The sequence below is a fragment of the Mustela nivalis genome (genome assembly GCF_964662115.1).
Source record: "Mustela nivalis genome assembly, chromosome: 7".
Taxonomy (NCBI): domain Eukaryota; kingdom Metazoa; phylum Chordata; class Mammalia; order Carnivora; family Mustelidae; genus Mustela; species Mustela nivalis.
The window spans coordinates 124,902,927-124,915,564 of NC_139026.1; the positions used below are offsets into that span (position 1 = coordinate 124,902,927).

At 37.6% G+C, this 12,638-nt stretch overlaps 1 protein-coding gene across 1 annotated transcript; it reads right to left on the reverse strand.

The window, feature by feature from the left end:
• Window positions 1–8,269: 8,269 nt before the first annotated feature.
• LOC309870153 (large ribosomal subunit protein uL18-like) lies at window positions 8,270–9,480 on the reverse strand. The gene is made up of 2 exons (XM_082742320.1): window positions 8,795–9,480; window positions 8,270–8,452 (listed from the first exon to the last, which is right to left on the reverse strand). The coding sequence occupies exons 1-2, from the start codon at window positions 9,433–9,435 to the stop codon at window positions 8,353–8,355; spliced, it is 741 nt and encodes a 246-aa protein (XP_082598446.1). The 5' UTR covers window positions 9,436–9,480; the 3' UTR covers window positions 8,270–8,352.
• Window positions 9,481–12,638: the final 3,158 nt, after the last annotated feature.

The following is a 12,638-nucleotide window of genomic DNA, read 5'->3' on the forward strand; positions in this document are numbered from 1 at the left end:
TTCATATGTTAGGCATCTGGATGTCTGCTTTTAAGAATTGGCTGTCCATGTCTTTCATGTCTTCTATCCATTTTTTTTTTAAAGATTTATTTTTCAGTCAGTGGAGAGGGCTGCAGAGAGGGAGAGAGAGCACAGGGAGGGAGGCAGACAGAGGGAGAGAGAGAAATCCAAGCAGATTCTCTCTGGAGCCCAACATGGGGCTCAATCCCACACCCCCAAGATCACAAGTCAAGCAGAAATCAAAAGAGTTTTGGACGTTCAACTGACTGAAGCACCCAAGTGTCCCTTTCTGTATATTTTAAATTAGACTATTTGTTTTTGGTGTGTTAAGTTCTTTATATATTTTGGATACGAACCCTTCATTGGATATGTTATTTACAAGTGTCTTTTCCCATTTAGCAGATTATCTTTTAGTTTTGTTCATTGTTTCCTTTGCTGTGTAGGAACTTTTTATTTTCATGTAAGCCCAAAAGTTTATTTTTGCTTTTGCTTTCCTTGCCTCTGGTGACCTGTTTAGAAAATTATGTTGCAATGGCTGATGTCAGAGAAATGACTGCTTATATGTGCTCTCTTCTAAGATTTTTATGGTTTCACGTCTTACATTTAGGTCTGTGATCAACTTTGAGTTTATTTTTGTGTATGGTGTAAGTAAGTGGCCCAGTCTCATTCTTTTGTATATAACTGTCCAATTTTCTCAACACATTTTGTTGAAGAGACTGTCTTTTTCCCATTAGATATTCTTATCTCCTTTGTTGAAGATTAATTGACCATATAATTCTGGGTTCATTTCTGGGTTGTCTATTCTGTTCCATTGATCTATGTGTCTATTTTTGTGCCAGTACCATACTGTTTTAAATTATTACAGCTTTGTAATATAACTTGAAGTCTGGAATTGTGATAATTTCAGCTTTTCTTTTCTTTTTCAAGATTGCTTTGGCTAATCAGGGTCTCTTATGGTTCCACACAAATTTTAGGATTTCTTTGTTCTAGTTTTGTGAATAATGCTCTTGTATTTTGATAATGTGTAAATTGCCTTGGGTAGTATACACATCTTAATATTTGTTCTTTCAATCCATGAGCATGGAATGTCTTCCCATTTCTTTCTGTCATCTTCAATTTCTTTCATCAATGTTTTATAGTTTTCAGAGTATGAGTCTTTCACCTATTTGGCTAGGTTTATTCTTAGTTATCTTATTAATTTTTGGTGTAATTGTAAATGGGGTTGTTTTCTTAATTTCTCTTTATGCTGCTTCATTATTAGTGTATGGAAATGCAGTAGGTTTCTGTACACTGATTTTGTATCTTGCAACTTTACTGAATTTACCAGCTCTAATAATTTTTTGGTGGAGTCTTCAGGTTTTTTTTTTAAGGTTTTATTTATATGAGATAGTGTGAGAATGAGCAGGGGAGAGGGACAGAGGGAGAAGAAGCCAGCTCCCTGCTCACTAGGCAGCCCAGTGCAGGGCTCGATCCCAAGACCCTGAGATCACTATCTGAGCTGAAGGCAGCTGCTAAACTAAGTGAGTCATTCAGATGCCCCTTTAGGGTTTTCTATATGGCATCCTATTATCTGCAAATAGTGAAAGTTTTACTTCTTCCTTACTGATTTGGACGGTATTGATTGATTGATTGACTGATTGTCTAACTGCTGTGCCTAAGACTTTCAGTACTATGTTGAATAAAAGTGGTGAGAGTGGTGATCCTTGTCTTGTTTCTGGCGGTAGGGGGGAAGCTTTCAGTGTTTTCCCATTGAGGATGATGTTCACTATGAATGCTTCACATTTATGGGCTTTATTATGTTGAGGTTTGTTCCCTCTAAACTTGCCTTGTAAAGGGCTTTTATCATGAATGGATGCTTTGCTTTGTCAGCTGCTTTTTCTGCATCTATTGAAATGATTATATGGTTTTTATTCTTTCTCTTATTGATGTGATTTATCATATTGATTTGTGGATATCAAACCATGTATGTATCCCAGTGATAAATGCAACTTGATCGTGGTGAATGTTTTTTTAGTGTATTGTTTGCTAGTATTTGAGGATTTTTCCATCTATGTTGAACAGAGATACTGGCTTGTAATTCTGGTTTTTTTGTGGTGTCCTAATCTGGTTTTGGTGTCAGGATAGTACTGGCTTCATAGAATGTATTTGGAAGTTTTCCTTCTATTTTTTGGGAACAGTTTGAGTAGGATAGGTATCAACTCATCTTCAAATGCTTGGTCCAATTTTTCTGTGAAGCCATCTGGTCCTGGATTTTTGTTCATTGGGAGTTTCTTATTATTGACTCTCTCCTTGCTGGCAATTGGTCTGTTCAAATTTTCTATTTCTTTCTGCTTTAGTTGTTATATGTTTGTAGGAATTTATCCATTTCTTCTAGATTTTATAATTTGTTGGCATACAGGTTTTCATAATATTATCTTACAATTGTTTGTATTACTGTGGTGTTGGTTGTTATTTCTCCTTTTTTTTTTTTTTTTTTAAGATTTTATTTATTTATCTGCCAGAGAGAGAGAGAGAGAGACAGAGAGAGAGAGACAAGCAGGGGGAATAGCCCAGGTGGGGGAGAAGTGGACTCCCCACCAAGCAGGGAGCCTGATGTGGGACTTGATCCCAGGATCCTGGGATCATGACCTGAGCCGAAGGCAGATGCCTAACCTACTGAGCCACCCAGGCATCCTATTTTGCCTCTTTCACTTGTGATTTTATTTGAGTCCTTTTTCTTTCCATCTTTTATGAGTCTAGCTAAAAGTTTATTGATTTTGTTGGTTTTTTTCAAAGATCTATTCTGTTTTTAAATTTCTATATAATTTATCTCTGCTCTAATCTCTATGATTTCCTTCCTTCTGCTGGCTTAGGTTTGTTTTTGTTCTTTTTTAGCTCCTTTGGTTTTAAGGTTAAGTTATTGCAGATTTTTTCTTGCTTCTTGAGGTAGGACTGTATTGCTATAAACTTCCCTCTTAAAACTGCTTTTGCTGCATCCCCCAGGTTTTGGATGATAGTGTTTTGTTTTCATTTGTTTCCATGTAATTTTTGATTTGGAGCCCAGAGTTTTAAAACTCAGTTGACTCAGTACTAGGTGAGCCTACAGGGTGAATGATAGCCTGATCCCCGCCCTTAAAAAGACAACAGCCTGAGGAGATACAACATAGAAGCACAGTTTGCACAATGGGAGGAAGATCTGTTTATACTGATTTCAGAGCATGTTGGGGCTACTTCTCTGGGAATAAAGGAGCTAGCAGGTGCCATTTTGTTCCCCCAACCCAGCTTAGAAACAGAGCCACCTGTGAAAGTTAGTGCGACAAAGACACTTGCTACCTAACCTGCTAGCAGTGTGCCTCACTCATAAGTTCTCTGAGGAGTCATCCACTGAAGCCTGCTTGCCTTGTTCCTGGGCTCAGCACCAATTCTGCTATGCTCTGTGCACCCCACCTAGCCACCAGCTGCACAGATACCAAGTGCCTTAGCCATTAGGCTCCATGACCCACCACTATGCACAGATACTACGTGGCTGAGCCCAGACCTGGATGCACAGATGCTGCTCACACCTGGCTAAAATCACTACCATGCTATATGCCTCAGGCCACCACTGCACTTCAGGGGATCTGACCTAGGACTAGTGCCAATTTTGCTAACACCATTTCCCCATCCCCATGCCCTTCTACAGTTATGCCCCTCAGAGGTGGCCGCCCTGGGTCACACTAACATAGAGCACAAGCATAGCCTACAAGAGGCAGAGAGTCAGTGCAAACATCTAGACTGAAAGGAAAACTGACTCCGACACAATCGAAGGATGCAAGCAAAACACACAGGAGACTCCTGAAGAAAGACTGCATTGAAGGAATTACACTTTTAAGCCAAGTGTCTTTCTCAGTGATTGTCTATAACTGAATTTGTTTCCCAAGACGCGTTAATCCAGATGCAGCAGGTGATGTTAGCCACATTGTAAAATCCTCCTTGCTCAGCTGAAAAATAACCAAGAGCTGTCTTGTTACCAAATACAACTTTTGGCCAGAAAGTCTAAGCTTTACTGGACAGCTATTGCTCTAGCAGCAGATTCTTCAGTAATTTCAAGAATTAAGAAGTATGGCCTCATTTACATTCATCTGTAACCAGAGAAGTAGGGACCTGCCAGAAGGACTCCTAAATCATGAAAGCCCGCTAGTAGGTCTTTTCTAACTTGACCATATAAAGTCAGGAGAGTTAACCAATGAAATATCGTACTTCTCCTGTGGAAAGTTATGAGAAAGGTTAGTTAGTTTTTTCTCAGTAGCTGAAATATTAATCTCAATGTTGTTCCAGTGGCCTAGGAGGTACTGATGCGGGCATTATCTTTCCAGGGCAATGCCAGAGTAATAGAAGAGAAGAAAAAGAATTTTTATATTCAGGTAAAGTAGAATATCTTTATCTGTTGTCTTGGGCAGAAGCAGTCTTCCCCAATGTCAGCTACTTCTCTTCCTCATCAGTGAGATTTGGTGGATCCCAGTGTCTATATAGGATCTGATGTTAGGTGAAGACTTACTCAGCCATGAGGCATTTATCCAGGGCTCAGCGTCTTCTAATTTTGCAGACTTGTCAATGGTCAGATCACTTGGTAAGGTATTTTCCAATCAATTCTGAGGGCTGTTTTTTTCTGATGACATTTCCAGAACACCGAATCACCAGGCTTCACACTGAGACCAACAGGATCCTTTCAACTGGAATCCAGGAAGACTTCTTTAACCTGTTGATGATAGGCTTTAGCATAAGACATAAACCAGAGCTGGTCATATTAGCATGAGAAAATGAGAGATAATTAAAAATCAGCAGAAAGTTGTATACCAATAGACACTGGTCTGTCAGTCTATCCTGTGTGGAAAGAATTTGTTTCCCAAAGGGGATACTGAGAACAGTCAGCAAGACTAAAAGCAATACCTCAGGCCAGGGAAGTCTGGTAGCTTTGGCAAGTTTACTGCTTTTAAGTCTGAGGATCCCATTAGTTCTCTTGACCTTGCCTGCAGATTGAGGATGATAGGGACAATGGTAATTCCAAGAAGGTTGCAAGGTTTTTGTTAAGGCTCATATGATAGGGGTTCTGTAAACTGGGCACCTCAATCATTGTAGTTTCAGGAAGGTATAGCAAATGGGAAACACTCTCTAACAGCTTCTTTGCCACTGGACATCAGCCTTGCATCGGAGAAAGCTTCAACCCATCCAGAAAACACACCTACAATAGCAAGAACAGATGGGTAACTCCTACTCAGTGGCAGCTCAATGAAGTGCAGGTGCAGGTGTTCAAGGGGTCCAGAAGGAGGCCTGAAGCCTCTGGGAACAAAGCCAGTTTTTCTAGGATTATGGAGCTAACAGGTCAGACGTTGTTGGTAGAATATTGAAGAAATTTTATAGGAGTCTCTCTGTCAATGTCTTTTCATAATTGGAGTCTGTTTAAATGCACTATGGTAGGTGAAGGAGTGCAAAAACCAAAAAATGGGGCTTGTCAGGGTTCCAGGAAGAACTAAGTGGTTGTCTTGGGTTTCCTGTGGCCCTGACGGCTAGAGCCATGATTTAGTCTTCTTAATTTCTGACTCAGGAGCACACCATTGCCATTTTAAAAGGACATCAGGATGACAAAAGTCTGGCAATGAGGGGCAGTTTCTTGCAGAAGGAGAATGGACTCTACACATGCTGCAATCTTAAAATTATGATGTAAAAAAGGCTTAGTATTACTTATTGACAGTGTTTTCCCTATAATTTACATATCAAATAAACCCAGTTACTTTAACAAGCCCTTTGGAATATTCCAGGTTAAGAAGATTTCACTTAGAATTTCATTTTGGGAAAGGTTGTGAAACAATATTTAAAAAAAATTTTTAAAGCACTTGTCTAAACTGGATCACAGATAATCACGGAACTTAATAATTAAAAGATGTACTTTCACAGTCTGTTGCCAGAAGCAGACCAGAAGTCCAAGAATACTGTCCTTTTAACAGAAAGAAAACCAAATTCTAAAATGGTGGCAGCTTCCTTTTGACATTAAAATTCATTTTAAAATAAATTCATTTTAATCTTAGCCAGCTTGACCACACATTAAAGATGCCTTTTCCACAAGTTTGTACAATTTTCTTTTTATATTATGATTTTGTCCGATGTTTTTCCTCTTTAAATAATCACATTTGCCTTAGGATTAAATTGTTTCTTTTCCCTCAACAACAAAGTGTATGTATTTTCATTTCTCATACCTTCTCTTTCTGAAAACCAATCCTGCTTTCCTGGCATACAAAGATGTTTTCCTTATTATTTTTAGTACATTTAATTACACATATTATTTTGAATTCTTAATGCTTAGAAACCTTCATTTCTAGTGAAAACTAAGAAGTGAACGATTATAAAGTGCTTTACCAGCATTCTTTAAATTTGCAAATTTATGAATATATTTCATAATTTCTAGAAACATATGCTTTTTTCAATTTTCCAATATCTCACTAACACATCCAGTTATCTTCTGGTTTCTCTGTAGTAAGAAGCCAAAGTAGATAAACTTAGGTACAGTAACTAATGTTGCATTATCTTATTGGGAATTGATCTAGATTTTAACTTTTTTTTAACTTTTCAATGAATTTTTTTTTTTTAAAGATGTTACTTTTAAGTGATCTCTACACCCAACCCAGGGCTTGAAACTACAACCTCAAGATTAAGAGTTGCATGTTCCATTGAGCCAGGCCAGGTACCCCAAATATTTTCAGTGAATTTAACTTATCATTTAGAAAACCTTCAAGGTTTTAAGTTATTAAGATTTGGGAAACCATTTAAAAAGCTTACTTAGAAATTTTTATTCCATCTACTTGTTCTTAACATTTATGTCTAGATTACCTATGAAAACTCCATTAAAACCTAGACAAAAGCAACTATCATTCTAAGCCATTTTTTGTTCACAAATTGCAAAAGATACAATGTGAATTTAACAGGTAAATTCAAGTAGAATAAAAGATGATTATCTGCATTATATTCAATATTGATAATTCTAAACATGTTTGTTTTAAAAACAGATTTAAATTTAACTTACTGAAGATGACCCCAGAACTTATGAACTTGAATAACATTTGGGTTATGTCCATTACATTTGAAAGTTCAATTACATAGGTGCTTAATTTTTTGAGCCAATTAAATAGAGCTTACAAATTAATTTTAGCAATAACATCTGGGGGTAGAAAACATCACACGTCTATCACACATACACATAGACACACATGAACATGTGAAACCAGAGATCATAATCATGGCTTCTGTCTTAAAATTATTGCCATTGTTATAAAAGTTGGATCTAAATTTATTTTTCTGGTAGATGGAATATGTTAAAGTTACCTGTCCAGATAGTTTAAGCTTTCCCAGATAAAAAGCTTTCCCTTTTTTATCTTTGGAGAACACAGTTAAGATTTTTATGTCCACTTTGGCATATATATTTTATAAATATAGTACATATAATATTTAAAATGTGCCTGAATTACCCCCATCAAAAAGATGGTCTAGATGAGAGTTCTGGGGAAGACCTTGGAAAAAATGGGAATAAAGCACACTCCTCCTGGAAGGGCTTCGATTCCCTTAAGCTCAGAATTTTTGCAATACTTAAAAGCCTTTTGAGACACAGGCGAGGTTTTCAGAATTGGCACAAAGGATTGGCGGACTTCGAACCGCTTCTGGAAGCACAGCCCTGCTTTTATCAAGACTAGATTTGTAGAACAAGGGCAGTTTTTAATTCCTCAAAGAACTGGGTTCCCACCTAAATGATATTAAGGACTAACCTCCATTCATCTATGCTAGAATGTCTTTCTTTCCCTCTGGGTAGCATTATTTTACAAGGTAATTGCATAATAGTCACTTAAGAGTGGAAAGATAGTTCAGACAGAGAATTACTAGGATGCGTACTCAAATGATAGAGGGGAACATCAGGAGTTATATCAGTCTTACAATCCTTTGTTCTAGGTATCTTTTCCTCTTTTTCGGTAATGAATTTCAGTGAAAGTACTTTGGAAATTTGAAACCTTCAGGAGGCTTCTTCATGCCAGTTAAAATAGGTATCCCATTCTATTTAACTGGAACCCTTGCCTTCAAGTGCATTTCTTAAGTGATCTTACTAATTGGAATGTCCCTCAAAATGACCATTGCATTCTTAAGTCCTAATTCCCCTGAGGACTGGCAGCAGGTTTGTAGGACCCTAGGGTGCAAATGGAATTAACCCACGTTTCTGTCTGGCCTTATTTTGCCCACCTCCCTCTCCACCTAATGGTTACCAAGCCAATTTTTTTTTTTTTTCTGCTTGATGAATAAGTTTATTATTGTCTTTATCTGAAAAATCTTCATAGAAAGTTGTGGTTTGGTTTATTAGCTCTCAGCAGCCTGCTCTTGTGCTCGAAGGAAGCTTGCCTTCTTCTGAGCTACTGGATCTTTCTTTTGGGCAAGAGACATTTTGGGACGATTCCACCTCTTCTTTTTTTTTTTTTTTTAAATTTTTTATTTTTTTTTTATAAACCTGTATTTTTATCCCCAGGGGTACAGGTCTGTGAATCGCCAGGTTTACACACTTCACAGCACTCACCAAAGTACATACCCTCCCCAATGTCCATAACCCCACCCCCCTTCTCCCAACCCCCCTCCGCCCAGCAACCCTCAGTTTGTTTTGTGAGATTAAGAGTCACTTATGGTTTGTCTCCCTCTCAATCCCATCTTTGTTTCATTGATTCTTCTCCTACCCACTTAAGCCCCCATGTTGCATCACCACTTCCTCATATCAGGGAGATCATATGATAGTTGTCTTTCTCTCCACCTCTTCTTTTTAACTTCTTTCTTAGGCTTCTTCTCATAGACTGGGTTCTCTCGTATAGCAGCATGAGCTTTCTTATACATCTCCTCCATCGTGTCTGGAGTTATGTTGTTCTTTATGTATTGAGAGAATTGTTTCTTATATGCATCTTCATCTTCTTCCATTAGGTAACACATATAATCTGCAACATTCTGACCCATGATGTGCTTTCGATGTACTTCTGCATTGAATTCCTTGCTTTCTGAATCATAACCAGGGAATCGTTTGGTACTGTGAGGGATAGACAAGTCTCCATCCACTGCTCCCTTGAGGGCCCCCCAAATTTTATTTCCAGTAGTAGTTCTGGCAAGCCCTCCATCCAAATAGCAGGTGAAGGCACCAGGTTGACCATCAATGCTTTCCACATTGTATTCATCTCCAGTCACTTCCACTTGGCCTTCATAGATCTTGTCCATGCTAAACCTATTAAGGAGCCTGCGGGCCAGCAGCAGGCCGGTACAATATGCTGCAGCATAATTTGTCAGGCCAACTTTCACACCATACTTTGGGAGTTCATGAGCAGAAGCTGCACAAACTATCATATCTCCTTCTATGCGGGCATAAGCAATCTGACAGATATCTCTGTTGGTTACACGAACTATCATCCTGTATTTAGGTGTGTTGTACTTATTTTTATCTGGAATTACCAAGCTTAGTAATTCTTGGTAACTTGAAACAAGGTTAGTAAGATTTTGCTGTTTTTGCTAGTTATCTGCAATTTCTGGGACTATAGTTCTAAGACGTAAACTATATAGGTGTGCTGGAAAGTGGTATGCTTGACTCTTGAGAATGTAAGCATCCCATTAGCTAAACCTTTGGTTTTCTCAAAGTCAAACTAACACCTAGAACAGGTGTGCCTCAGGGTTGGAAATTGTGGGTGATTCACAGTGGAGCTCATTGCACAGAAGTTTTTTTGAGTTCAGTGGGTGACATAGTGTCATTCTAACCCATTCTGTGAGCAACATGTTCTGTTATGGGAGTCTTCTAAAGGTGGGAAGCCCCTTAACAGCCTTTACATGCTTAGCCTGTGCCCACTAATGTTTGAAGCTTTTTGGCCTCCAAGATCCCTGTTAGCAATAGCTTTTTTTAAAAAAAGATTTTATTTATTTATTTGACAGAGTTCACAAGTAGGCAGAGAGGCAGGCAGAGAGAGAGAGAGACAGAAGCAGGCTCCCCAACGAGCAGGGAGCCCGATGCAGGACTCGATCCCAGGACCCGGGGATCATGACCTGAGCCGAAGGCAGAGGCTTTAACCCACTGGGCCACCCAGGCGCCCCAGCAATAGCTTTTATCTACACAAAACAAGACAAACTTGCACCTTAATGTCTCTGCAGTAATCAAGAGATGTTACTGTGTCTGGGACACAAGAAGCCCTTTATGCACCACCAATTCCCATGGAACCTTACTGAGGTTTTCCACCTGGGGAATTGTGGTATGAAAGGCTAGGGCTTAGTTCTGGTGGATCCTTCTGCTGCCTCAGTTGGGCCCTGTGAAAAACTGCCAGCTCATTTTGGGTTTCTGGCCTAACTGTCTGTCCTCTCAAGCTGACCTGCTCTGTGAAGGAAATACAACTAGTTTGGAAGCTCAAATTTAAGATAACAGTGGTGCTCACAACTGAGAGGAGTTTACCTGCAGCTCTCAGAAATAGCAGGAAAGTGGACTCAAAAGCTTCTTGAGTTCCATGCCCGTATTTTTTGTCAATGAATGCTATTGGAGTTCACTTAGGATCCCATTACTGCTATTAAATCTGTTAAATAACAAACATTCAACCAAGTAAAATTTAAACATATAACTGGTTTTATTAAATGGCTCATGAATCAAGCAGCATCCCATCTAGTAAACAGAGGGAGGCTTTGAGGAGCTGTACAAAATGGAAGGTTTTTATAGGAAGGAGGGTAGGCCAAGAAAGTTACTAGCAAAATAAAAGGATTATTTAAGGCAAGATCACCTTCCCTAACAAGGAAGATCAGGGGATCTTATTTTGCATCCCATTCTTCCTTTGGAGATGAAGATGGCCTGTGTGGCAAGTCACCTCATTGATGCTGACCAGAAAATTCCTGACTGACCAGTTAAGACTGTGTTTCTGGTGGAGGTTGAATTAAGGGTTAAGTTCCAGTTTACTGAGTGGAACTGAATAAACTGTCATAAGATTTTGGGCCTGTGATTTTCTTTTTCTTTTTTTTTTTTTTTTGGTAGAGTCTTGAGGGTTTTCTATTTGTAGTATATATTTATTTATATATATAGTATATATAGTATATTATTTATAGTATCATGTCATCTGCAAATTGTTTTTCTTCTTCCTTACCAATTTGGATGCTTTTCTTTTTCTTGTCTGATTGCTGTGGCTAGAACACCCAGTACTATACTGAATAAAAATGGAGAGAGTGGGCATTTTTTTCTTGTTGATATTCTTGGGTAAAAGCTTTTAGTTTTTCACTATTAAGTATGATGTAAGCTATGGGTTTGTTATAATGGTCTTTATTATGTTTCCTCTATGCCTTCTTTGTTGAGAGTTTTTATGAATGGATATTGAATTTTGTCAAATGCTTTTTCTGCGTCTATTGAGATGATCATATGCTTTTTATCTTTCATTTTCTTAATGTGGTATATCTTGTTAATTTCTTTGCAAATACTAAATCATTGGAATAAATTTCATTGGGTTGTGTTAAATGATCTTCTTAATGTATTTTTTGAATTTGCTAATATTTTGTTGAGGGCTTTTGTATCTATGTTCCTCAGAGGCACTGGTCTATAATTTTTTTTTTTTTTTTTTTTTTTTTGTAGTGTCTTTGTCTGGTTTGGATATCAGGTTAATGCTGGCTTCCTAGACTGATTGGGAGCCTTTCTTCCTCTTGTATTTATTTGGAATAGTTTGAGAAGTGTATGTATTAACTTGTCTGTAAATGTTAAGTAGGATGGACCAATGATGTCATCTGGTCCTGCACTTTTGTTGGTGGGGAGATTTTTTTTCTTAACCGACTCAACTTGGTTACTAGTAATATGTCTTTGTAGATAGTCTATTTCATCCTGATTCAGTCTTAGAAGTTTGTGTTTTTTTCACATCTCCTAGCTTATCCAGTTTGTTGGAAGATAATATTATTCATAATAGTCTCTTAAAATCTTTTGTATTTCTTTGGTGTTAGTTGTAACTTTTCTTTTACTGCTTATTTTATTTGAATTTCTTTTTATCTTGAGTAGTCTAAGGTTTTGTCACTATTTTTTAAAATCTTTTCCAAGAATCTGCTCTTAGTTTCATTGATCTTTTCTATTATTTTTTTAGTTTTCTTTCTTTTATTTCTGTTCTGATCTTTAGTATTTCCTTGCTTCTACTAATGTAGGGCTGTTTTCTTTAGACATAGGCTATATACTTCCTTCTTAGAGCTGCTTTTGCTATAGCCCAAACATTTTAAACTGTAGTGTTTATAATTTCTCTCCAGATATTTTTTGCTTCCCTCTTTGATTTCTTGACATTTTGGATGTGTAGTAGCATATTATTTAGCCTCCATTTGTTTGTATTTTTTCCAGTTCTTAAAATTGATTTATAGTTTCTTACCATTATTTATCTGTTAATGTTAAGCTACAGATTTATTAATCTTAAATAAACTTAATACTTCTGCAGTACTCACTAGTTATGTATTACATATAAGCACATTGTATACATACACAAACACGCACACACACAAATTTATTCATGGGTTTAATATTTGTATAGGATCTTTGTGCTGATGATCATAGGAAATATTTGGTTGTAATCTTTCTTGTAAAGTCTTTGTCAGGTTCTGGTCTTGTTTCAGCACCATTTTGGCTT